At 38.1% G+C, this 27,359-nt stretch overlaps 1 protein-coding gene and 1 pseudogene across 2 annotated transcripts; both read left to right on the forward strand.

Moving 5' to 3' along the window:
- Positions 1 to 2,178: 2,178 nt before the first annotated feature.
- Positions 2,179 to 20,987, forward strand: LOC107689808 (exportin-1-like). Of its 2 annotated transcripts, none has more exons than XM_016487968.1 (25): positions 2,179 to 3,869; positions 5,518 to 5,649; positions 7,947 to 8,048; positions 10,574 to 10,646; positions 11,500 to 11,561; positions 11,650 to 11,694; positions 11,878 to 12,059; positions 12,172 to 12,220; positions 13,179 to 13,298; positions 13,524 to 13,652; positions 13,746 to 13,904; positions 14,002 to 14,199; positions 14,289 to 14,427; positions 14,523 to 14,704; positions 14,787 to 14,943; positions 15,206 to 15,369; positions 15,488 to 15,622; positions 15,721 to 15,904; positions 16,383 to 16,489; positions 17,172 to 17,366; positions 17,505 to 17,673; positions 17,766 to 17,900; positions 18,365 to 18,524; positions 19,065 to 19,161; positions 19,555 to 20,987. In XM_016487968.1, the coding sequence occupies exons 2-25, from the start codon at positions 5,524 to 5,526 to the stop codon at positions 19,699 to 19,701; spliced, it is 3,216 nt and encodes a 1,071-aa protein (XP_016343454.1). In that variant the 5' UTR covers positions 2,179 to 3,869; positions 5,518 to 5,523; the 3' UTR covers positions 19,702 to 20,987. The 2 variants fall into 2 exon arrangements, with proteins under 2 accessions (XP_016343454.1, XP_016343456.1); XM_016487970.1 differs by lacking the exon at positions 19,555 to 20,987 and adding an exon at positions 18,810 to 18,885 and having other exon boundaries at positions 19,065 to 19,121.
- Positions 20,988 to 21,447: 460 nt separating this feature from the next.
- Positions 21,448 to 27,359, forward strand: part of LOC107689826 (chromosome-associated kinesin KIF4-like) — a 10,017-nt pseudogene continuing 4,105 nt past the window's right edge.

Here is a 27,359-nt window from a genome sequence, read left to right on the forward strand (position 1 = left end):
CAGTCACATGCATAGAGGAAAGCCACAAAATAATTTCTAGATCAAGGTAATATAATTTATTACTACTGTTTTGGTTTGTACTATTGTCACTAGAGGGAGCTGTTTGTATCGAACATTATCCTCTTGAAGCCAAACTTATTGTGCAGTGAGGCCTCCCTCATTGTCTGTGTTATTGTCATAAAGTTCACCTCTCTCAAGAAGGACAGTATGGCAAGCCGTTTTAGCTTATAATAAATAATGTCGCAATTGAATTTCCCCCCCCTAACGTCTGACCAAAAAAAAAAGAGAAAAATAAATTTTAAAACACATTTTTATTTTGAAATGTATCATCACCACAGGCGTGATTTGGAAAGGCAAATGGGTGTAATCGCAAATCTGTTTTGCATCTAATGAATACAAGTTTTTACTAGTAAGAATACAATTGTAGAGCTCTGTAACTAGATTTCTTACTAGTAATAATTTAATTAGAGCTCTGTAATTGCATTTTTACTAGTAAGAACTGAATTAGAGAGCTCTCTAATTGGTATTGTTACTAGTAAGAATTGAATTGTAGAGCTCTCTAATTTAATTCTTACTAGTAAGAATGTAATTGCAGAGATCTCTAATTCAATTAGAGAGCTCTATTATCATAATTGTTACTAGTAAGAACTGAATTAAAGAGCACTCAGACTGTATTTATAACTAGTTAAAATTGATTTAGAGAGCTCTCTAATTGGCATTGTTACTAGTAAGCATTTAATTGTAGAGCTCTCTAATTTAATTGTTACTAGTAAAAATGCAATTACGACGAGTAACGCTTGGAATATTTTAAGCTAAAACGGCTTGCCATAGGACAGAGCTATTTATAGTGACCACCATTAGGAAGACACTCCTGCAAATAGCCCAAGCTACAACAAATAGCTTATAATGATTTATTGTACATTGCACAACTTAAATAAGCCAACACATTATTGCAAATAACTAGAATATTCATGCAAGTTTTATATTTTAATGTGGATATGCATCAAATGACATTAGCAATGCTCCATGCTTCATGAATATATGATAATAATAATAATCAAATAGATAAATCATTTAATAATAATTATAATAATACTAATAGTAGTAAAGGACATACATACAAAACGTACAAGGACATACAAAAAATAATCACTATTAAATGAAAAATGTAATTTAGGCAGGATTCATAGTTTATGAGAAGTATATAATCTTAATAACAAGACAACTGTCAAACTTGTTTGAGTGACAGGGGAGGAGCAGGTGATGTCATTATATGTAAATGGAAAGGCAGGACCAGATATAAAGGGCTTAAGACAGCCCAATCCTGAACAGAGCAGCCCACCTCATTTCACATGTATGTGCCACAATGCACGTGCACTGCTTCTCTCCTCTACCCCTCCTACTGCTCACTTAAGAGCAAGATAACCTCTTTCGGTCATCCCCGTGACCCTGTTAACTTTCAGACCCTCTGTATTTGTTGATTAATGACATACTTTAATAGAGGAAACATGTAAGGTTTTGCAAGTGTCAACAAAAATGCATTCGGTCCCTTAGTAAATATGCATGATCTGGACAATGCAATAAACAAAACCAGACGTCCAGATAAGTTTCAATGGTTTATTGTATTTCTCAAAATAATTCAAAACAGACAACAAAGAAAGGAAGAATGTCGAGTTTTCTGTTACACAAAGTGAAGTCATAGCCTAAAATAAGAGCACATTTGCTGATTGCCGTTTTAAAGCAGTTCCAATGTTTAATTTTGGGGTTTCAACTCACACAAACATGTCTCTCAAATTATGACCTGTGCAAAAACATTTTAACAAAACAAAAACATATTATTCAGCTCATACTGGTCAGGAAACAATTTGTGAAGTATTATCTAAAAGATATGAAGACGCACCCACTCTCTGTTCATTAAATACTAATTATTTTATCATAAAACCTGCAGTACAGTATTCAACATTGAACATTTCGAAAAAAAAAAAAAAAAAAAACCTGGAACATCATCCTTCTTGGCATTCAGAGAATTTTGCCTGTGATTCCTGGAAAGCAGGTTGACCTGTATTCTAGAAACTTCAGTTGTGGCACTGACTTTACTCGCAGTCAGGTAAACATGAACACCTACCATTTATTTACTCCTCATCTCACTTATCTCAGCTTCCAAAGTTTACAGTGGCGTGGGACCTACATGTAATAAAAGATAAAAAAGGAGTAAATATGGATCTGATTCACACAACAGCTGATTATCAAATTATGTCTGGACCCATTAAAATCACAAAATGCAATGCTAGTGTCTGTTCAAGAATAAACCTAAAGACCGGCATTTGGATTAAAGGATCACCTTCACTGGAAGTGAGATCAGTTTGTTGGTTAAGGCTGAGCATATAATTTATTTAAATTACTGGTCTAAACTGCTGTAACACTGCTTATTTAGTTAACCATTTTAAAAGGTGTGTAGAATGAGCCACATGCTGGACTATAGGGAAATACTGTATCAGATATTCAACATGTAGTGCACACCATGACCTTATGAAATGTAAGTTTTATGAAAAATGCATAAGCGTAAATTACTTCTTGATTTCAGGGCAATGTATTCTTTTTCCCCATTCTTTGTTCAGTACAGACACTGCACTAGTTTGCTCACACAAAATCCAGTATTTTTCCATCAACTGACGTTTAAGTTGCGTTGCGTCACGTGACTTGCAAAGGGAGATGAGAGAGGGAACATGGGAGCGTTTGATGTCCCTGTGAAGCGCCACACTGCCGGTTTATTATGTTTTCGAGTGATTCGATGTGTTTATCATATATCACTGCCATATTGGAGTTAACTTCGCGATAGTTAAGTTTACGGAGACCATCACAAGCCAACTGTATCAGGCTCTGATCCATGCCATGCGTATCATACCCTGACTCTGAACAACCACTCCCCTTCGTGGCTCGTGGAAAATTACCAGCTTACAATCAGCACAAGTATCGTACAGGCTCCAACATCCGCCTCACGGACCCGATGCCCTCAATCTCCTTCAGTCCACCGTCAAATTAATTTTCCGAACATGTACACAATTACCAAGCGATCGCTGTTGTTGAATATCAAAAAACTGTATATTTAAAGCACACGGAAATTTTAAAAAGTGGGTGTTTTTCGGAAGAGTCGCGCAAAATACATAATTCGGAACTTGCATTTCCCTAAAAAAGCAACAAACAAATAATACGCGATCATAATATTATCTCAAATTACAAGTCCGTTCTGCACGCAGTTTGCCTTCTTTTTCTCTAAACGGGCGGAGCAGTCGCGTGGGCACTCGAAAGAGTTGAGATTGATTGACGTGCGCGCCATCCAATGGATCGCGAGCAGGGACGCGCTTAGCAACGCTGCGCCCAATGGCACACCTCCATGGGCGTGACGTTAATCCAAACTTTTCGCGGCGCCATCGGCTGAAAACTAAACCGAGATGGAATCTCCCAGTCTGAACCGGTTTCAACCGGTTACGAGTTTGTTGCTTGTGAGAAGAAGAGACACAGGCTCAGTCTCTAATACCGCCCTGGTGCAAAATATACTTCAGTACAGAGCACACTTCTTAATTAAGGTTAACTTTGTTTCGTAACATGAACCGGACTGAGAAAATACTGAACTCGCCGTGATTGTTGGTGCGGAATTCACATCCTAGTGGTCTTTAAATCAAGCTACTAGCTTGTGTAGTCTTCACAGAGGAATAGTGTGGCTGGCCAGTCAACGGCTCATTCTAAAGCTATTTTACCAGAAAGCGTGTACAAAAACCAGGCACCAACGATACTGGATCAAATAAACATAATTTTAGCAACTCTGGCAGACAAGCCCACCTTCTTTCTCTCAAAGGCTTGGACTTTAGGTAGGTAAATAAATATGGGGTGAAACTTACAGCTAGAGTGCTTGGGTTGGTTTGTGCTTTGTGGAGAATGATAATGCTGTGAGATTGTGTAGAAATGCCTAGAAACTGCACGTATGGAGGTTAAGGTCGAGAGAAAGTGAAATGGCTTTGCTGCTGAGGGTTTACGAGGCATGTTGCGTGATGGCTCGTGTTCAGCACTGGTGTCACGCTGGACTAAATAATGTATCTGGGTTTTTGTTCGTTTTAACAATCGTTATATCTCACGTAACATCAAAACAGTCACAAATACAAAACGAGCTACTAGGCGCTAACCATTAGCGCGGTCCCAGATTATGTTGTTTCAGGAAGCAAATTTCAACTGTAAAATGCATTCAGGACAATTGCAGAGCTGTAGCATTCATTTGACGTATTTACGGCAAATAAAAATACACGCGGTCTATTTCTTACCTGGTTTACTGCTATTAAAGCCTGCAGAGCGTTCAGGTGTAGGGTGCAGAGCATGCTGTTGGTGGGAGGGGTTGCTCCGGAGTCAGGGAGGGAGATCCTTGCAAAGTCACCCTCGTTGAAGTCATCTGAGACGGGTGTAGACCGCCAGAGAAACACCGATGTTTGTTATGGACGAGGCGCTCGCTGGAACGTTTTTAATGTCAGTTGCGCACTAAAGCATTTGTTTTGCTGTCCATTTAAGCGCATTAGTATGATAGCATGCATGCGTAATTGTTGCCACCGTAAGTAAAGCGATGCATTATTAGGAATTTTAACGCATAAACGTTGCCAAACAACTGCTGTAGAGAACAGCGATCGCATCAGTAGTGAAAGTTGTTGCGCTCCTCAGCGTGGATCTTAGTCCAACCCAGTTGTGTTTTGAAGACGTGTGCATGAAATCAGCTCATAAGTAGCTCTGTGTTGGGATACAGATCCTATTGTGGCCATTGCTTACTGAATCAAACCAGGTGAGGTGTGGAAAAGGCGGGTAAATCAACAGGTTGCGCAGTACCGAGGACTAGTTATGGCACCGTCGCTTTATTTAGGCCTGAGAGACTCGTGGTCTCACAAAGCTTTACTGTGTCGTGTCCAAGCAAATTCTTGAAATTTCCTCCAATGCCAAACTTTTTTGTCTGGATTCTTGGCCGTAATGCTTACCTCGTTACGCAATAGTTTGGCTCCGTGGTGCAAATTGAATTAACTTGAGCATTGGCCTTTCGAGTGTCATTCAAACTGTGTGTAAACATTATTGAAGTCTTATAAAAGTTCGATACGAGTAGAAAAAAACAATTCATAAGTCAGAGAGCTCGGTACGTCTCTTGTGTTATATGTAAACAGAATGACGTCAGCGAGAGGGCTGCCTAGCACGTGGTCTCATTCAGAGAATAATGACGAGCCCAGTGAGTGGTCCTTGTTTCTCGGACATATTAGGATATTCATTCTGCAAGCATGTTACCTTTGTCGCGCCGCCCACCTATACCATTGTTATTGAGGATTAAATCCTCCAGCAGGCATTGGTGAGTTGGCAGGCCAGGTCATATAAGGCTTTTTGGATCGAGGGTCGAGGGAGGGGGGTAATGGTCAGCTGTTTGGATTTGTGTACCCAAATGTTAATTTCACTTGACTTTGCCCCTGCTGGATGTTTCCTCACTGTCCCCCACAGAGCTCTATGCCAGCAATTATGACAATGTTAGCCGACCATGCAGCCAGACAGCTGCTGGACTTTAACCAGAAACTGGATATCAACCTGCTGGATAATGTGGTCAACTGTCTGTACCATGGGGTTGGGCCACAGGTAAGTAAGACTTTTACAAAAAACAAAAAAAACAAAGACAGAAAAAAATCAGCAAGGACCAATTACATCAAAATTCATAAAATCACCAGATTCATCAAAAGTGACAATAAATAAGACATGTTACAAAAGATTTCAACTTCACAGAATACTGAAAAAAAAAAATATGGATACAAAAATCAGGGTTTCCATGGGTCTTAAAGTCTTAAGAAGTCTTAAATTTAGTTGTATCAAATTTAAGGCCTTAAAAAGTCTTAAATTGTACAAGAAAGTCTTAATTATGATTTCAATTTGAGGACGGAAAGACCAGAATTGCGATATGGCTGAATGTGACGATTAAACTTCAAAAGGCTATGATTTCATTAAATAAACGAGCGCTGCACGTTCAAAGTCCGGTGCTGCGCTGCTTTGTGTACTGCAGATACTGGGGAAACAGTTATATTTCTACCAAACGCTCCACCTGCTCTAAGAATGAATGAGCATTTTCAATAAAACCGTTGTTTTGTTCAGAGTTCAGACCAATGCAAAAATCGACCCATGTTTTTACCCTGCAAACACGCAGAGCTTTAAATATGAACTGGTGGATCGATAAGAAGACAATGCATTCTAAAAATCTAAACTGTATAGGGGTGTGTGATATGTATGGTCTGCGATAATATCGTAATTGTTGTTTTAAGGATGTGCGATTTGATATTATCGAGTATATCGCGAAAAGCAAACAAGACGCCTACAGTATGCGCGCATACATTACGTGATGAAGTCTAGCAGGTTAGACTAGTAAGTGCGCATGCGCAATTATAGTGTGTTCTTTCACTAAACAGTCTATTAAAATGCATTTAGAATTATCACATAATTCAAGATATGGGGCAGAAAATGTATGTATTTATATAATTTCATATAGTTAATATCACACGAAGAGTGCCGTTTTTTCTCCAAAAGTCAGCATGATTACAAATGATATTGATTTTATACAACAGTTCAATAAACAAGAAGTTAATATTAAGAGACTTACGTTTTAGACACCATATTTCTTGAATAAAAATCATTTCAAACACAGCCACAGAGCTGTTTTGCGTCTCTGAGCAACACGACAGTGTTTCATTCCTGAATGAATCAACCGTTTAAATGATTCAGTTCAATCGCAATGACTCACTTATTAACAGTGACTTGCTGCCACCTACTGGCAGTTTTAATTTCACATTTAAGGTACCTTTTAATTTTTTAAATAATTTCAAACATCAGTTTTCAATGTTTTATGTTTAAAATTAAAAAAAAAAAATGTATGCATTTGTAACTGCTGGTTAAAGTATTCCATGCCCCTCAGAGCTGCATTAAACAGTGTGTATATGCATCTAAATGACACTTCTTACCTAGTCATTTAGCAGACGCTTTTATCCAAAGCGACTTACAAATGAGGACAATAAAAGAGCTGCATTAAACAGTGTGTATACATCTAAATGCCACTTCTAATGCCGCTTCTGTGTTTCCTTTGCATTGCAAAGATACATTTTGTTGATACTGATTTAATTTGCTTGGTAACAGCCCAAATGCAAGAATTTGACTCAAAAGATGGTGCACACTTTTAGAAAAAATGGCTTAAAGGTAAAAATGCCCATAAAACTAATTGGAAATTATTAATTTCTATCACTGCTGTGAACGGACCACACAGAATATGCAGAATATAAAAAAAATCAGGAGTCAGCTGTCAGCACAATTAGAGATAAGATATCAGCACAATAACACATTCTATAGCAAAATATTGTCTAATTATCGTTATCAATAAAATCCAAGAAAATTGAGATATCATTTTTTGTCAATATTGCACACCCCTAATTTATTATTTAATTTATATAATAATTTATTGATAATAATTGTTTAAATTAATATAATAATTAATACTTTTGATCCATTTTCTTAACAATGGTTTAAAGGCTGAAATGTAAAGTAAACGTTTTGTTTTTGTGAAAACGTGTATCTGAACTGTAAATTATGCTTTTTACAGTAATTTTACAGTTTAATATGGTACTATAGACATTGCCCTACCCCGCTCATATGGTATTAACTTTATTTGTGCAGGTCTTAAAAAGGTCTTAAATTTGAGCTTAAAAATCCTGCAGAAACACTGAAAAATATTAAGCAGCACAAGCAGCATTTTAACATTGATAATAACAAGAACTTTTTCTATATATGTATATGTGTATTCATACACTAGTGTAAGCATTGTCATCATTAATACATAGCCACTTTTTTGTTGTTGTTGTTTTATAGTGTAAGTTAAGACAAATTATTCTCTGTTTTAGCAAAGAATGGCCCAGGAGGTGCTGACTCATTTGAAGGAGCACCCAGATGCGTGGACACGTGTTGACACTATTCTGGAGTTCTCTCAGAATATGAACACCAAAGTAAGCCGAGTCACAAGTCTCTCCGGTGGAGGGTCATGGATTCTATACTTTGAGGAAGATCTGATCTCTTTTCACACATTATACAGGAACACAATTTTGTTTTCTTTTCCTTCAAACCAGCAATACCCGATTCCTTAAGTGTATTGGGGTTGCCTAGCATCATGTCAAAAACAGATTCCTCTGTACACATGTGAGATCACATTTTCCTACACCTCTCCTTAAACCCTCTCCTGGTCAAGCAAAGTCATAGTTAAAGTTGGCGTGTGAGGATCCTCAGTTGACCGTGAAATACCTCAGCATCTCCATCTGTACAGCAGCCAGAGGTGTGTTAATGACTGACTGTTTAGAGTCAAGATATATAAAACATCTGATCCATGTGATCCAAGTTCTTATCCATGGTTTTCTATCTAGCCGGTCCCGTGATTAGTAGTAAATCTCCATCACCTGCTTTCAGATTGAGTGGCATTCACGCAGAGCCGTAGTTCACTGACAATTAGGCAATATCGCATTCATAATCGCAGATGAATCGCATTCGATTATGAACGGGATATCGCCTAGCTTGTCAGTGAACTACGGCTCTGTGTATTAAATGCCGCACCATCTGAAAGCAGGTGATGGCGATTTACTACCAATCACGGAACCAGCTTTACTGACGAGATGTGCATGACAATCGCATGCGATTAATTGCACAGCCTTAATATCAACGTAGTGTATTTGTTCACTTTGTAGTGTGTAGACTGAATGTAAATCATTTAGTATTATTTGGGATGAATTGTCTTCCTCAGTGTGTTAACAGACTTCCTCAAAGTACTGCTGACCGAGTTTGCCGTCTGCTTGCCTTTTACGATTGCTCTTAACACTCTGGTCAATACTAATTATTGAGTTGGTTTATCAACAGTATCTGTAATATCAAAATGATAATGGCCCAAAAGTGAGGGCTCTAGAAGAACAGACAGGAAAATATACAGAGCAGGTAAATTATTTGAATTTGTCTAAATTCATCAAGCAAAATACAGAAAGAGCGCATTAAAGCGCTTGTGAACATTTGGCTTTTTGCTTAATTTATTTACAGCCTTTTTGTAGGAGAAAAAGCAAACAAAAGACAATTAATTGAAGTTGTTCATATTTGATATTAATCACAATGTTCCATTATGTTGATTGCTTGTAATAGGACGAAAAGGGGTGTGTCTTCCTGTGCACCTTGACACAGCTAGGCTTTGGCGGCAGGCCTCCACAAGGTCTACCTTTTCATTCCCTTACTCTCAATTCTGCTGTGCCTCCATTCACACTGCACATGCTTCATATGGAGCTCAGAGACGGCAGGGAGATAGGCAGACAGTTTACCCCCTTTTTTTAACCTCAGTTATGGATAGTAACAGTTATTTCCACTGTAGGGATCATCAGTGTCTCTGTGTGCTGTGATTCCCTTTTTTTACCCCAAGCATTTCTCCTCTACACTAGCCTACCCTATTTTCCTGTCTCGATCGTACACCAAGAAATATTGCAACATCACATGTGAGCTATAAAGACTTGATGCTTTGCGTAGTGTTGCAATGTTTTTCTGTCTTGCCTATTTATTTTATTTTATAAAAAAGTTTAAATGTGTTAATCTATGAAAAATTAAAGGTGAAAGGATCTTGGTGATTTTTTACAGGGTTAAATGTGTCCTTATGCAAGTAACCTACTTCTCCAGGCGTCACCTTTAATATCCTCACTCAGTATGTGACCTGTATTCCCTGTTTTACTTTAACACATTAACTTTTAGCATCACATTTTTCCTCTTTTCTCATTAATCCCTACAGTTGAAATGCTGTTAATCCAAATAATACTAGTGACCATAACAAGAACACTAATGCACCATGAATACCCTTTTAAAAGCAGTGTATAAAACATCTTAAGGCAGTCTATAGAACCAATCCTGTGGCTGGTCTTGCTGTTCCTGAGACCCACACCAGTTACTGGTGGAAACAGTAGTGTCACATAAAGACAGAAAGGGATGTGGTCTTTATTTGACCAACAGGAAAACATAACTGATGATTAAAGCCTTGAGAGTGGCTATTGACTCTTAAAAGAATCCTTCGGTTTGGTTTGTTTTCATACACAGTTGTTGCGTCGCTCCCCCAAGCTGCTTGCTTTGTTGTGGCCAGGCACAGAATCAAACCATTAGCTGTTTGCCATTAATGTCTCCTTTCCTGTCTTTCACATTCTGGTGTGACATGGCCAGAAACAGCAAAACTTCTACAGAATCCCATACAAACATTGTGTAGAGTTTTGATGGGGGATTATGGATTTATTATAATTTTTTTGGTTCTGTTTTTGAGTTTATAATAAAATTCTTACTGAAGTCAAATCTGCATGTTTTTTTTTTCAATCTGAATTCATTTGGAATAAACCAAAGTATGTGTGAAAATATATTAGGCAGTCAAAGTTAAGAGCAATTTTTTTGTTGTGTAGGTACAGCTCTGGTAGATTGGCTGGTCAATGTTTGGATCATTAACTCTTGATTTGTTCTCTTGGCATTACAGTACTATGCTCTGCAGATTCTGGAAACCGTTATTAAAACAAGATGGAAGATTCTGCCCAGAAACCAGTGTGAAGGTAAGACTGACTCACAAGAATTCCCCTCACCACATTGAGATGAACAAGTAATTCATAGCTCAGTCTAAATCAATTCTTAAGTCATAAGCAGCTCAAAGGCTGGATTTGGACATGCAGTGAAGGGATCATTGAAATGTAGAAGCAAACATTTCACTCTGCGATGGACTTGACTCTACAAAACATTTCTAGCAGGCCAACACATTCATTAGAATCAAGTGTGTAATTGCCAAGTTGAGCTGAATTCCCCTTTTAAAAATGCATGGTTGTCGTCTGCTCAACTTAGTGTTCATCTGTTTAGGAAAAAAAAAAACAGAATCTGTTCTCTGAAAGATCGCATGACATGAAAAACATGATGTAAGCTTTTATAATTGCTAATAAATCAACACTTTCTGTGCCGTACAATATTGATGTCTCAACAACATCCAAAACATGTCTCTGTATGAGCTGTCAGTCTGCACCCAGCCAAATGAATAAGCGAGGTATTATTTAAAGAAAATAATGCAAATAGTATGGTATAACATTAATTTCATTATTTAATTTTAATTTCTCAGGTTCAAATATTTTTATTAAAATTTGTTAAATTAAGCAGTATTTGATATTCATTCAACAGACATTTCATTGCATCATTCACTTTAAAACATTTAACACTTACATTTTAATTTCAAGTTGTGTTTTTGTTTCTTTGAATGTGAAAAAGGCAGCGAATCTTTAATATGCTGATGCAGATCTGCAGATGAACAGACAGTAACAATTCCTCTGAGACGAGCTGCTTTCATCCAGATGGGGAGCTCATGGGGTTTTATGCTGCTTTACTGTATGCATTGAGGCTCTTCACTGCTCTGCTTTATTTCAGGCATTAAAAAGTATGTTGTGGGCCTCATTATCAAGACATCATCAGATGCAGCCAATGTTGAGGTCAGTGAACTTGCACTTATTTTGTTTACCGTATTCCTGTGGTTTCTGTCCTGCTGTCTGTTTTATGCTATACTCTGCCTCTTTTCAGAAAGAGAAAGTGTATATTGGAAAACTCAACATGATATTAGTACAGGTGAGGTTTGTTTGACTGTTTTTTTTCTTAGTAGATTAGAGATACATAGCCACAGGTTTACAAATAGCAGTAAATGTCACAAAACATGATGATGTGTGTGTGTGTGTATTTGATGACTGCAATGAAAATGTCTGTTACCTTCCTTCAGGTTTGTGTAATGTTACTTGCTGTTTTTGTGTTTAGATCCTGAAGCAGGAGTGGCCGAAACACTGGCCCACATTTATCAGTGACATTGTTGGAGCGAGCCGCACCAGTGAGAGCCTTTGCCAGAACAATATGATTATTCTCAAGCTCCTCAGTGAGGAGGTGTTTGACTTCTCCAGTGGCCAGATGACACAAGTGAAAGCCAAACACCTGAAGGACAGGTATGATGGCATTAAAAGATAATTAATTTATGGTTGAGAATGAGGTAGTATGTACATTATTTGTTCTTGTTAATTAATCCGTATTGTTTTGTGATCTGGTTTCCATCCGCAGCATGTGCAATGAGTTCTCCCAGATATTCCAGTTGTGCCAGTTTGTGATGGTATGTGTTGTTTTCATACATAAACACCTATATTCTAAATGTTCTTGTTAAGGCACTGATTCTCAAAATGTTGTTCCACTAGTGGTACGCAGGCTTTCTCTAGTGGTATGCAGAGGAATCACTGAATTAAATATAAATTAGGCCGCGTGTCCAGCAAAGCATTTTTTCCCGAGGCTAGCAAATTTGTTCAATTGTTTTAAATGGGAGTGCCGCGTTTTTTTAAAATGCCAGGAGCGTGCCGAGCGCTGAATGTCTTTTTTACGCTGAGTGCTTTTTTTTTCTCTGCACTGTGAGTTGAAGAATGTTCAACTTTGGGTAAAATGCAGCGCTCATCACTGTTGCTCAATCACAGTGGAGGAGGGTCGGGACTAATATGACCAACCGTCACACCCTGCTTGTACTATGACTGAACAACAATAGAGAATTTAATATTTTTTGTCTCCGTATATTTATGTCCTTACCAGATGGAATTGCCGGACTACCATAATATTATGAAAAATAATGCTTAGAAAAACATTTAATTTTATTTACCTGGATGTAAGCACAGTGCAGTGTTAATGTTCAAACTGTATTTACAATGTTTAAAGTGGCTGACAATAATAAATATTCTTATTAGGAATAAAACTGCCCCATTTTTTTTAACTGCATAACTGTAGCTGAATAGTAAGGCCTACTACACTACTGTATTTTAATGTTGGTCATTATGGTGGTACTTGGAGAGCCAAATATTTTCTGAGGTGGTACTTGGTGTAAAAAGTTTGAGAACCGCTGTGTTAAGATGTACAGAGACTTTCTCTCTTAAACATACACGCACTTACTCGATACATATTCCAGCTGGTCTAGTTTGTGACTGAATGATTAACTTCAAATGCTGATTTATATACACAACAATCCATATGTTAATGACTGAGTTTTACTGGCCTAAAGGTTTTTTTTTTTCTTTCCATACAATTCTCAGGAAAATTCCCAGAATGCCCCACTTGTGCATGCTACATTAGAGACTCTGCTGAGGTTTCTCAACTGGATTCCCTTGGGCTATATCTTTGAAACTAAACTCATCAGTAATCTGGTGTACAAGGTAATGTATCTTGAGATTTTCTTACTCTTAGAGACTTTGTGGAAAACCTACGAATATAGTAGAATGCTTTTGCTTTTTGTTTCAGACAGTAGTGTAATAAATGGATTTATACAATGAAATAGTACGGTTACATAGTTGTGCAATAACAACTGCAAAGATTTTATTTCACACTTACAAAGCAGTGGCTAATTGTTGGCCCCTCTCCTCTGTTGGATTGATCTGTAGTTTTTGAATGTGCCGATGTTTCGCAACGTGACGCTGAAGTGCTTGACTGAGATAGCAGGAGTCAGTGTCAGCCAGTACGAGGAGCAGTTCGTCAGTCTCTTCACTCTGACCATGATGCAGCTCAAACAGGTAGCCTCCTCTCTAGTGCAGATCAAAGTACAATTCCTATATACCAGTTGCTTTTGGGCCAGTCTGATGTTCTTTCTAATTTGTGTGTTGAAGATGCTTCCTTTGAACACCAACATTCGATTGGCGTATGCAAATGGTAAAGATGATGAGCAAAACTTCATTCAGAACCTCAGCCTGTTCCTCTGCACCTTCCTCAAAGAGCACGGACAGCTGATAGAAAAGAGACTGAACCTCAGAGAGACGCTTATGGAGGTACACACACTCGCGGACTAAACTTCAGATAGTTATGGAGAATCAGCCTCAGTCATTGATGCTATTGTGTTAAGGCCCTGTTTGTTTCTCTGTTTAGGCTCTACATTACATGTTGCTAGTGTCAGAGGTGGAGGAGACAGAGATCTTTAAGATCTGTTTGGAGTACTGGAACCACCTAGCAGCTGAGCTTTACAGAGAGAGTCCTTTCTCAACATCCACTTCTCCTCTCCTCTCAGGGAGCCAACACTTCGATGTACCTCCCCGCAGACAACTCTACCTGCCTGTGCTGTCTAAGGTTGGCTCACAAACATAATACTCAAGAAGAAATTTCACCTGAGATGACAATTTAAGAACTATAAGGATGTTTGTGTTATTGACCTGCAGGTGCGTTTGTTGATGGTGAGCCGCATGGCCAAGCCAGAGGAAGTGCTGGTGGTGGAGAATGATCAGGGTGAGGTGGTTCGAGAGTTCATGAAGGATACAGACTCCATTAACCTCTACAAGAACATGAGGGAGACTCTTGGTGAGAGCTCTGCTCCTTTATATTATGAATGCAGAGGTTTTGGACACTAAACTGTGTTTATCATCATATTTCTCTCTTATTTTTTCTTTCTGCAGTCTATCTTACCCATCTGGACTATGCCGATACCGAGCGTATTATGACAGAAAAGCTTCATAATCAGGTGAACGGTACTGAGTGGTCCTGGAAGAACCTGAACACATTGTGCTGGGCCATTGGTTCCATCAGTGGAGCCATGCATGAAGAGGATGAGAAGCGGTTCCTTGTCACTGTCATTAAGGTGCAAAAATCTTACAATGCAAAGATGCAAAGTCTTATAATGTAATATTAGAACTATAATAATGTGTCCATGTGATCTACAGGACCTGTTGGGTCTGTGTGAGCAGAAGAGAGGAAAGGATAACAAGGCCATCATTGCCTCCAACATCATGTACATAGTGGGCCAGTATCCACGGTTCCTACGTGCACACTGGAAATTCCTGAAGACTGTTGTCAACAAATTGTTTGAGTTCATGCATGGTGAGTCACAAAGTCTTTGAGCCTTAGAATAGAATCAGGGATTTGCATCTGTATACAGCTGTGATATCTTTGGATCGATCTTTAAATAGAAGCAGATTTGATGTCACATTTGATTACACACAGACAGCAGTGCTGCATTTTAGTCATTTATGGAGCAGCTCGGTTATAATATATACATTTGAGCTTCTAATTTTAGCTTGATTATAAAAGAACTGATGTAATCATGTTCTCTTAGAAGTATTTTACTGTTCTTTCTTCGTAGAAACCCATGATGGAGTGCAAGACATGGCGTGTGACACATTCATTAAGATTGCTCAGAAGTGCAGGAGGCATTTTGTGCAGGTGCAGGTGGGAGAGGTGATGCCCTTCATTGATGAGATCCTCAACAACATCAACACCATCATCTGTGACCTCCAGCCCCAGCAGGTACCAAATAACCCCATCCATCTCAGTTAGCCTGCTCCGTGTGTCATTGTGACACATTGTGCTTTAGAAATATATATTTTGAGGAGATTTTGCAGTGACCATTTGTGTGCTTTCTCAGGTGCATACATTTTACGAAGCTGTCGGCTATATGATTGGAGCGCAGACCGACCAGGCTGTACAGGAGCACCTGATAGAGAAGTACATGTTGTTGCCTAACCAGGTGTGGGACAGCATCATTCAGCAGGCCACCAAGGTGTGTTGTTTATTTATTTAGAAACGGCAAATTTTGTTCATTAAAACTTTAACCCATTTTTAAGACTTCCTTAAATGGATGCTTTTATCCTGCTGTAGAATGTGGACATCCTGAAGGACCCGGAGACAGTGAAGCAGTTGGGCAGCATCCTGAAGACCAACGTCAGAGCATGTAAAGCCGTGGGACACCCTTTTGTTATTCAGCTGGGCCGGATCTACCTGGACATGCTAAATGTATACAAGTGCCTCAGTGAAAACATCTCTGCTGCCATCCAAACTAATGGTGCGTGTTTTTCTTTAGGCAATGAAGTCACTCTCTGTATGTTTCAGAGTTTATCATCACAGATGGGCATATGTTTTAAACAAATAGTTTAATTCCAGAATTACCTTATGCATGTGTATATTAGGTATGTATTTGCATCTCTGTTGGTTTTGTCAGAGTGACAAATCCGCATTAAACTGAAGTGAGTTTGATTACACAAACTCACTCAGCTGGAAGACAAAAGACTGCTGTAGAGCTTAGCGCCATGTGCGTATGTGAACAGCAGTCCATTACAGGACTGCCTGGGCAGCTATATATAACACTGCATCTAGAACAGAATGAGTGACGTTTAACTAAATAGTTGCCCAAAGAAAATTACTAATGAGAAAGTCTGACTTTCTCTGAACACGTCAATGTATTGCTTAAACATTATATAATTGACTGCACTCAAGAACTGTCAAGTCTGTTTATTTGATTTGTGGTTGTCTGTTTTATATAGGTGAGATGGTGACAAAGCAGCCTCTCATCAGGAGCATGCGCACAGTAAAGAGAGAGACTCTAAAGCTGATCTCAGGCTGGGTCAGCCGCTCCAATGACCCACAGATGGTGAGACACAAATCACAGATTTATTAAAGCAAAGTCTCTGTACTTAAAGTACAAAAGAAAATCAAGCTGTTAAATGTGTAGTTGACATTAAATACTTTTGAGAAGTTGACATCTTGCAATATTGCATGGTGCTTAATTTTAAACCGCATTCGCATACATTTTTAAATAACCTTAATATTTTTAACAGCATTTAGTATTTTTTACATTATTTAAAAAATGTATTTTACAATTATTACAATTTAAAACTTGTGCATACAGCATATTTTTACTTTTAAATCTTTGTCACAGAACATCTAAAGTTAACTAGTGACAGCAAGAAAAATTGATTAGAAATTGTGACAGGATAAGTAACAGGATCCAAAATATTCACTTATACATTGCTTATACATTCATCTAATTCTGAAACTGAAATCTCGATTTTGAGACATTATGCAACAACTACCCACAAGCAACTCATTACATCTCATCTGGGAAGCAAGTGCAGCTCAAGGCTTTCGGGTTTCAAGTCTTTGTGTTTGTTAGATCCAGTATTTGTGTCTCTGTGCAGATAATTCTGTTATACCTGCTTCAGATCTGTCAGTCTGGACCTGTTCAGTTTAGTGCTGTCTTTACACAACACACACTTATCCACTCATCCTTTAAGCCTGTCTGCCCATGTGTGTGTATTTTGTTCGTACTCCAGGTGGGGGAGAACTTTGTTCCTCCGCTGTTGGATGCTGTGCTCATTGATTACCAGCGCAATGTCCCAGCGGCAAGAGAACCCGAAGTGCTTAGTACCATGGCAACAATCGTAAACAAACTGGGTGGACACATTACTGGAGAGATCCCACAGATATTTGATGCAGTGTTTGAGTGCACATTAAACATGATCAACAAAGTAAGCTGCCCTTATCTGTCAACATTCTGTGATACATTTTTAATATTCCATTGTCATTTATTATTAAAACCAGATTCTGTGTGTTTGTTCTAACGAAGAGTCTTTTGAAATGTTTAATAAGTTTTTTTTTTTTTTAAGGATTTTGAAGAGTACCCAGAACACCGGACACATTTCTTCTACCTGCTGCAGGCGGTGAACTCTCACTGTTTCCCAGCATTCTTGGCAATCCCACCAGCCCAGTTTAAGCTTGTGCTTGACTCTATTATATGGGCTTTTAAACACACTATGAGAAATGTGGCAGACACCGGTGAGAACACAAATGCATTTATCGCAACGATATTTACCCTAATCATTTATCAAAACATGCATACAACAACTACCATGAAAAATGTCATGCAGGCCTTCAGATTCTCTACACGCTGCTGCAAAACGTGGCTCAGGAAGAAGCGGCAGCGCAGAGCTTCTATCAGACATACTTCTGTGACATCCTACAACACATCTTTTCTGTCGTCACGGATACATCACATACTGCTGGTCAGTTCTGGCCACCCTCTTCTCTCTCTTGCTCTTAAAGACTCTTTTTGGTTTTTTTTTGGTTTTTTTCTGAACACTGTGTAACCATGTAGTAATCGTGAGAAATAAGAATTTATTTTGATAAATTATTTTAAATTAATTGTAATTTCTAAAACAAATTTTTATAGTTTTATTGTAATATATTAAAAATTTTTGTTACACTTTATTTTAAACTGTCCTTGTTACAGTGTAATTATGCATTTCAGTACTTGCATGTAATTATGCATAATTAATTGTTATTATAATAGTAAGTACATGTAACATCTGTAACAAGGACACCTTAAAATAGTGTTACCTAATTTTTTTATAACATTAAAATCCATTTATTTGTTTGTGACTTTATTGAATATCATTAAATTTGTAAATGCGTCTTTTCCTGTTTGTTCAACCTCTTCATATTTTGCATCTGCATATTTTTCTTGCAGGTTTGACTATGCATGCTTCTATTCTGGCGTACATGTTTAACCTTGTTGAGGAAGGAAAAATCAGTGCAGCTCTAAACCCCTCAAGCCCAGTCAACAACCAAGTGTTTATTCAGGAGTATGTGGCCAACTTGCTCAAATCAGCTTTTCCACACTTACAAGAGTGAGTATGCCACAGTGCACCTAAACCAATTCTTTACAAGAGCTAGTGCATTCCAGAGACTGCATCTGTCCAGTCTTTGAGCTTTGGAGATACATGAATACATGAAAATGTCACAATCACATCGGCTTTATATCTTTAATATAAACGTCACTTTTATGGTTTGATATTTTGTTGTATAATTTAATAACAAGTGTAACTTACACTTTCCAAGAACACTGGGAGCTTTGTATGTTCTTGTATGTTTTAACACAAGGACTTTTATTTTTACTTTTTATTTTATTTAAGAACATGCAGGTCAAGAACATGTCTCAAGTGCCTATAAAAACACCAATTGCAGTTGGTGTGATGATTATTGCATTCGGTTGAGTATTACACAACATATCTCTTCGGTATAAGCTTGTTCTCTCAGTAGACATCTTGCTCTCAGATTAATTAAAAAGGTTTTTGTTCCACAGTGATAGTCTTTTTAGTTAGGACTGTTTATGTCTGGTTTTATTAATGTTTCCTGTCTGACTATGTTTGTTCTCTTTCTCTTTGTAGTGCCCAGGTCAAAGTATTTGTGACTGGCCTGTTCAGTTTAAACCAAGACATCCCAGCATTCAAAGAACACTTGAGGGATTTTCTTGTACAGATCAAGGTGAGCTGCAAGCCGTCTGTCCTACTATGACAAGGACACCGAGAGCCATAATAATAGTTAATAGTATAATAACGGAACAAAATGTTGTCTTTGCCATATGCAAATATTTTGATATCAGTAGTAATAGTGTTTATGCAGTTGAGAGTGTGTACATAGAGGAAATAGAGAATGTGTGAGCGAGAGTGTGTGCTGTCTCTTTGACCTTTAAGGGATTGTGAAATATGGTGTAACTGTATGGGTCATCTGCATTGTACGAGAACAGAAGGTGTGTGTGTGAGATGGAGAGAGAGTGATTATAGCATTAGATTATGGCAGAGATGACAGTGCCCTGGCAGAGCGGTCAGTGCAAGCAGAACGCACAAATGCTCACACGTTTCTCATGTGTACCTGTAGGAATTTGCGGGTGAGGACACCTCTGATCTATTCCTGGAGGAGAGAGAGGCGTCGCTGCGTCAGGCCCAGGAAGAGAAACACAAGCTGCAGATGTCCGTTCCTGGCATCCTCAACCCTCACGAAATACCCGAGGAGATGTGCGACTGAATTCGCATGCAAACTCACAGCACACACACTGCACTGACTCCTAAACAAACTAAACACACGACTAAAGCGGTGTTGTGGATGCTCTTCTGTGGGTTTTCTCTTAAGTGTGTGTGTGAGTACTTTAGGCTCTTCCTGCAAGGAGGCAATTTCCGCACTTGGCTGTCTCTTGACCAAAACAATGCCAATATGTAAAAGATACTGTCACCCAGTGGCCCTATTTGCATCGTACGCGTTTCATACAGACACTTTTACGTATTACCTTTCCATTGTTAACTGCTTACGTTTGGTCACTGTAATCCGAACGTGCATGAAGTGTCACATCTGTACAATTAACTCACTTGTGCTCGCTTTTTTTTTTTTTCCGTTGCACCTCTCCCCTTCTATTTCCTCGTCTCCTTCCACACATCATGTATTTGTTCATGTATATTATATTTAAAGACCAGAGTGCAGTTTGTGTTTGCAGAGAGCTGTATGTGTTTTGGCAGTGGGTAGATGGTATCTAGTGTCAGTGTGTGGGCCAATGAGCGACGCATCTGGTCCAGCCAATGAGAATGTCAACGAATGTCTGTTGGGTGAGGAGCCAGAAGTGGTTCGTGACTAAGGTAGCTCTCAGCAGAATGTGAAGCGGATCGCTGAGTTGAACGGTCTGATCGATGGTGCTGTGGTTGTGAGTGGTGTTTCGAAACAAAACTCCATTTACTTTTTCTACACAGGAGTGTGTTCAGCAGCCCCTCTACATGTTCATATCAGCATCACTGTACAGCATCTTTACTACCATGGGAACATGCGGATATTTCGTCCTGTTTTGTTGTGTGCGTGTGTTGTCGCTAAGCCGACATCAGGTTTTTTGTTTTCCTCAATGAGGATGGTTGCTCCTTTTGTGAGCTTTCATTAAATTGAAGTTAAAAAAAAAAGTGGTTGAAATATTTATGGGTTCTTGTAGGCTACACCTTTATAACTGCTCATGTTAACTCACTCGGAGACTGCTTTGGAGTTTTCGAATTGTACTAATTTACGTTGTTTACCATGCAGTAGTGCTGCAGGACACTACTTAGAGCAAAATAAATCTGTTTACATTTAATTTAGTATTTTTGCATTTTTCATTTTTATCTTTTAAGTCCTGTCCAAATAAAATGCAAGAGTTTAATTCTGAGAAAAATAAACATAAATGCCAACATTCTCATTAGGAAGAAGAATGTACCAATTCAAATACTGATTATCGATGGTGAATTTCCCCTTTACTATGTGTTGCATTTGTTGTGAAACTTTTTGAACTGATTAAAGTTGGAAGAATTTTTATAATTCTGTCTGATTTCTCTTTGGGGTTTTTTTCCCTTCTTTTGGGTAAATTCATAATTGGAGATTAGAAGTACAGGGATAGTTCATCCAAAAATGACATTTGTCATTTACTCACCCTCATTTGTACTTTCTTCTGTGGAAGACACAAAAATATATTTTTGTCTATACAATTAAAGCCAGTTGGGTTTTCGTTTGGACCATGGCACTCATGGTCATGGTTTTCATAAAATGTTGTTTTATTATTATTATTTTATGCTATTGTGATAATATTTTGAATGAGCTTTTTTATATTTGAATTGTAGTAATTTTTCTTGTATTTTTATATACCTTTTTTATATCACATTTAGTCATTTTAGTGTTTTCAGTGTATTTCAATTACCAGGTTTTTTTATAGTATTAGATAATAACACTGTTACTCAAAAGAAAGTCATCTGGGTTTGGAATGACATGAGGGTGAGTAAATTATGACAGAATTGTAATGTTTGAGTGAACTATCCCTTAAGGCCTAACACTACATTAGGTTGGTAAAGAAAATATTGTATACCGCATCAGCTCAGAAACAAGCAGCTGGAATCAAACTAGCTGATCATCACAAACCCTGCCCTAATGCTTCTCCAAGGCCGTGGTTAAAGCTAAACCCGTCATCCACTGAGCTCTAACAGTATCCTGCTGTTTGAATAGATCTGTGAGAGGGATGTGACTGGCATGGAAGGGCAGTGCTGAGTTACTCCTCTGGTGCATTTTCCTCGAATAGTTCTACTCTAATATGCACATCCCAAGAAATGCATCTCCTTTTGTGTTCTCGCGAGTGATCCATATGCAGATGCAGGCCTCATCTGACATGCCTTGACAGTTGGTTGTTTTTGGCAGTGCCACATCCAGCACAGCTCTGGAGATATGAGTCAACAAAGTCTCTGGAATTCCCAGGGAACGTGTTTGGGTCTAGTACTTTAAGAAAACACCCAAGTGAAGTTCTGAAACCCTCCGGATTCCGCTGAAGTTGTAGAACTCTGAAAATTCTATAACTTTGGGTTGGAAGTTTTAAACTCTATTTCCTGTGAGCTTGTGTGACAAGTTAGTTGCCAGCAGTAAAATTCATTCCTCTGGAAAGATGAGCTCTCTCTCCCCTGACCCACTTTGCAACTGGAATCCGGTCCGGTGGGTTCCAGTAGAACCTCTTCCAGAAATGCCGTTCAGGGGTCAATCCAGTCCACCCCCCTACTCATTTAAACTGGTAGTTCAGTGTTAAACAAAACCGGTTTAGCATTTTACTTCTGAAAGTATGCATTTTTAGAATTTGAAATACGTGAAGTGTTTTTTGTATATACAGTCTTGAGTTTTGATGTCCATTAAAAATACTAATAAAAAATACATGTTATTGACATCTGCAGCACTATATTCATTGAGTGAGATTTTTTTTAATAGTCCAGAGAAAAGGGCATGTTTTACATAATCTAATTTACATGAACGTTATACAATTATACAAAAGAAAAGAGATAAATGATTCTTCCTTCGTAATGTCACAACATGAGAAAAAAGCCTGTATTGGCTCTTGTTCATAGCGTTGTAAAGCCTATACTGCCATCTATAGGTGTGATTTGCACTCTTTAGTGCGTGAGTTGCATGTAAAGCAGTGGTATTCAACCTTTTTGATTCCAAGGCCAAGGCGCCACTGTCTAGTAACAACACAATAATTATATTTCAGAATTCCAGAAGTTTTAAGAGTCGAATGTACTTTAGAGTTCCCACTCTTTTTAACCAACGAATTTACATATTTTTCATGATTTAATGAATCATGAATATGGATTAAGGATAAGGATTTATTTATTTTACTTGCAAATTCTTATCTGATAAAATATTTTAGAGCTTGTAATAACTAGAAAAATGTATATTCATGATAACAATGCCAATAGAGTTTTAAGATTGTATTCATTTACACAAAGTTTGCTATTTTTATTATTTTTAGTTAGTTATAGTTTATTTCAATGCTTGTTTTGTCTAATTTTAAATTATTTTAAGAACCACTGAATAAAGGATATGAATTTTTATATTTTTTCCACCTGAAGTAGACGTATATTGGATTATACTTATATCCAATAATAATGATAATACCTTTATAAAATTGTAACAGATCTATGTTTTTACCCATTGCAGCTAGCTCTAGAAAAAGGATAAATGTCAGGTGAAGTGACAGATAAACTAGACTATAAGACACAGAGATACAGAGCATCAGGAATCTCTGCCCTTTGACACTGACACAGCTGGCAATGGCAGCACTAAGCTGTGTCCCATCATTCCTCTCTCTCCCTCTTTGTTTCACACAATCCCTGGTACATACTGTATGTAAAGGCTCAAATTGTGCAATATTTCTGACAGTGTATTGACCCATTGGATATGTGTCCCATTTTATGATGCACACATTCCTCCTCCAAGCACCTTGTAAAGGAGTAAAGGACACTGCTGGAGGAGAGGTACAGTGGGTCAAGAGGAACAGCCATAAGTTGTCACACACAAGCATTCCAGACTGGTGCTTCGGCAACGTCTGGGTGTAAAAGAGTGTGGAATGGTTGAAAATACAATCCTGTGTTGATATATAAGTATGACAATGAGAATTATTGAAAAAGCAAAGCTTATTTAAAACTCAAAAGCCTGCAAAACTGCAAACAACATACTAGGCAGATTATTCCTAACATCTTAAACCACCCTAAGATGCTTTTCTGGTTTTAGCTCTTCTTTTTGCTGGTTTTATAAGGGTTCTTGGACTGCTTTCAGATGAGCTGGCTCGGAAAACAGTTTGTGAGACCATCTTAATGGTTGAAGAGGGAGTTTCGACAGCCAGCAAACTCACTCTGGTAAGATGATAGCATAGGAGACTCCTTTTGGCATAAATGAAATATTAGGTATTTTCTGTGTGAAGTACACATTCTTGGCATACTTGTGGTGAGCACCATATTTGTGAATTAATAAAGATTTATGAAACTCACATGATTTTTTGCTTTTTGTTAGGTGGATCTGGCAAGCTCAGAAATGGTAAGAAGTTTATATGTTACTCCTAATTGTTTCTGTGTCAGATCTATTATAATATTAAAATATTGTTTTTCTAAAATAATGACCACTATTTTAACCAAGGCACTATTTTTCAAGTTTTAGAAGGTTTTACTTTTTATGCTTACCTAAAGAAAAACTTACCGCCAGTCGGCGGTGACAATAGTCTTTATGAATGAGTCATTAAAGTATTGAATCAGTCGATTCGTTCAAACACTGATTCATTCAAAAATGTGTGTGTTGCTCAGAGAGGCACAACAGACGTTGCTGCGTGTGTAACTGTTTTTGTTGTCGGAGCTAAATGTAAGTTTGTTCAATACAAAACAGTTTGTTCAATATTAACTGAAACGAAAACCTGTTGTAATTGTGTTGTTTTTCTGAATATCAGTGCTGACAAACAGTCGTTTTCAAGAACATTTGATAAAACATTCCAGTGTTGTCATATATAGGCTATTTTAAATACACAGGTTTGGGTTACAAATAATAGAGTTTCAGTTTTAATGTTCACTCTTCTTTTTTCTCTCCCACTGTTGCATCAGTGTCGCAGTTCTGTGGTTCCTGACGTGAGGAGAACTTTAAATGCAACATGAAAATCTGCAAGAGACCACGATGCTGAAACGCTATGCTACGAAATGTTAGTAATACCTCAAACATGTCAGCAAAAAAGAGCATGTTCTATCTATTATCACTGTTGTCCCGGTCAGACTAAGGGCATTTTTGAAGAGCAGAGTTTGTTTTGAGTACCTCAAGACGTACTCCTGTGACTATTTATCAGTCTAAGGGCCCTATCTTAATCATATCAATGTTTTGGCTGCATATGCAGGAAATTAGACAGGAAATGATCTGTAGGGTTACATAGTTTTCCATTTAGGGAAGGGAAGATGTCATGTCACATTAAATTGTGAGAGATTTTAAAGTATATGATACTATAAAAAGTATTATATTATATATTACTGTTAAAAGTATTACTATATAAAATATTAAAATGCAAAATACAGAAAATCACAATCCTTTCCTTCTTTTTTAGGTGATTTTGCCCTCAGCTCTGCGGGATCCCAGCATGTGCCATACAGAGAATCCAAACTAACCCGAGCACTTAGGGACTGGTGAGCATCATCAACATCAGCATCATTATTTCTCTACTTTCTTCAACATCTGTGTAAATTCGTTGGCTGTTTCTGAGTTTGATGTTTATTTTGATATCTGGTTTGGTTTAGGAGGGAACTGCCGGACGTGTTTAGTGGTCACGGTGTCATCTCAAGCATCTTCAATATCTGAAACTCTCAGCTCTCTACAGTTTGCCTCCAGAGCCATGGCTGTTCCTTCACGACCCATATACACATCTCCGTTACATTACACACTTGAACAGGTATACACACTCTTCAACAGGAACATTTTCATTCTGAAAACACATACTTTCAGAATATATAGAATATGCATCACACTTCAACAAATGTGCATACAGTCTTCACAGATAGATCACATTATGAATGGAGAGAGATAGGTGACCATTGACACTCCTAATTGAGATTGTAGAGTGTCAGTGGTCCATTTGAGAGATAGGTGGCGGTAATGCACTTATAAGTCTGCGATCTGCCATAAAGCAAGAAGAAGAAGAAGATGCTTCATGCGCCGGCTGAAGAAGAAGACGCGAACGCACTCAGGACAGTTCGGACATTGCGTGAATAAGAGGTAAAAAACGATATAAATACTGTTCAGTTTCTTGCACAGACCGATCGTTTCGTGTCTTTACACATCAATGTATTGTCACGAGCCGCAGGGTTTAATTTGGTTTTGTGTATGTTTTTTTTACTCTCAAAGCCGTGATTCCCGTTCACTTACATTATATGACTGACAGACTGCAACGGTTTGAGTTAAAAATCTTCGTTTGTGTTCTACTGAAGAAACAAAGTCAACTACATCTTGGATGCCCTGGGGGTAAGCAGATAAACATCAAATTTTCATTTTTGGGTGAACTATCCCTTTAATATAATTATAATTAGGTATTTAAAGTTGTATAAATTAATAACAGTTATTCTTTAAAAAATGTAATAATTTTTAATATTATTGGTTACTGTTTAACATACTAAAATGTTGAATTTTAAAAGCCAGTGTCTCCATTGTCATAAGTTTTGACTGGAGCCCTGTATAGCTTCAGTTCACACTAATCACAGTTTATGAATATATCAGATATTATTAAAGCAAAAAAGGAGAAATTTGTAAACAGTGTCTTTTAAAATTTGACAAGCTTCCATTCTAACTATAGAAACTTTTCGTTAAATATCAGTTGATAGACCTGCATGCAGTGTAGTAGGCTTAATAGAAAGATTGTACACTTGACCTTTTAAGGCTTTGTTTTAACAAAGTATGATTTTGTATCCTCATCCCTTTTGTGTTCATTTGCTGTATTTTCAGTCACAGACATGCTTGCTTCCCATTCTTTTGAGTTCAGTCAGTCCCTCTGAACCTAAACTCAGCTCAAGTCATTGTGGAGATGGGCTGGAGCTCAGAACTTTTCTTCCCCAGCTGGAGAAACCAGGCCAAACCGAACCACCTGGGCATTACAGCCGCGGATCTCGACCTGAAGAGGAGAAAAACAGAGCTGATGGTAACAAGCTAATTTTTTCAACCAAAATCAGTAGTCACTTAAAACATTAAACAAGAACTTTTAACTGCTTTGCAGGTAGGAACCGCTCCCTATCCTGTTCCCTGTCTGGGGCAGTTCTCCATGATGCTGGAGGCAGAGAAAGAACTGGAAAGGGATCAGAGTTTTTATCTTCACAGCACCGTTCTGTAGAGCAGCTCTCCACATCCTCTCTTGAACCTTTTTCAGCTCCTTCAGCAGCTGTGGAGTGTCCTAACTGTTCCCGGGAATGAAAGATCTGAGAGGAATATGACAAAATTATCATTCAGGCTAGGAGAGACAAAGATTCTCTGAGTCAAAAAGTAGCAGAACTAGAGAATGAGTTGAGGACAAGAGCAACACAGGAGAGAGAAGAGGGGTCAAGCTGGAAATGAAGAATCTACAAGCAGCACATCTGTAGAGACAGGAATATTAAAGGGGTCATATGATGCTTTTTTAAAGATCATTATTTGGTGTATTTGGTGTAACAGAATATGTTGACATGCTTTAATGTTCAAAAAACACATTATTTTTCAAATACTGTACATTATTGTAGGTCCTCTATGCCCCGCCTCTCTCAAACGCTTCGTTTTCTACAAAGTCCCTCCTTCCGACAAGCGCAGTCTGCTCTGATTGGCCAGCTGACCCAGTGCATTGTGATTGGCCGAACACCGCAAGCACTCGTCGGAAA

Source organism: Sinocyclocheilus anshuiensis, unplaced genomic scaffold (genome assembly GCF_001515605.1).
Source record: "Sinocyclocheilus anshuiensis isolate Anshui unplaced genomic scaffold, SAMN03320099.WGS_v1.1 scaffold918, whole genome shotgun sequence".
Lineage (NCBI taxonomy): Eukaryota > Metazoa > Chordata > Actinopteri > Cypriniformes > Cyprinidae > Sinocyclocheilus > Sinocyclocheilus anshuiensis.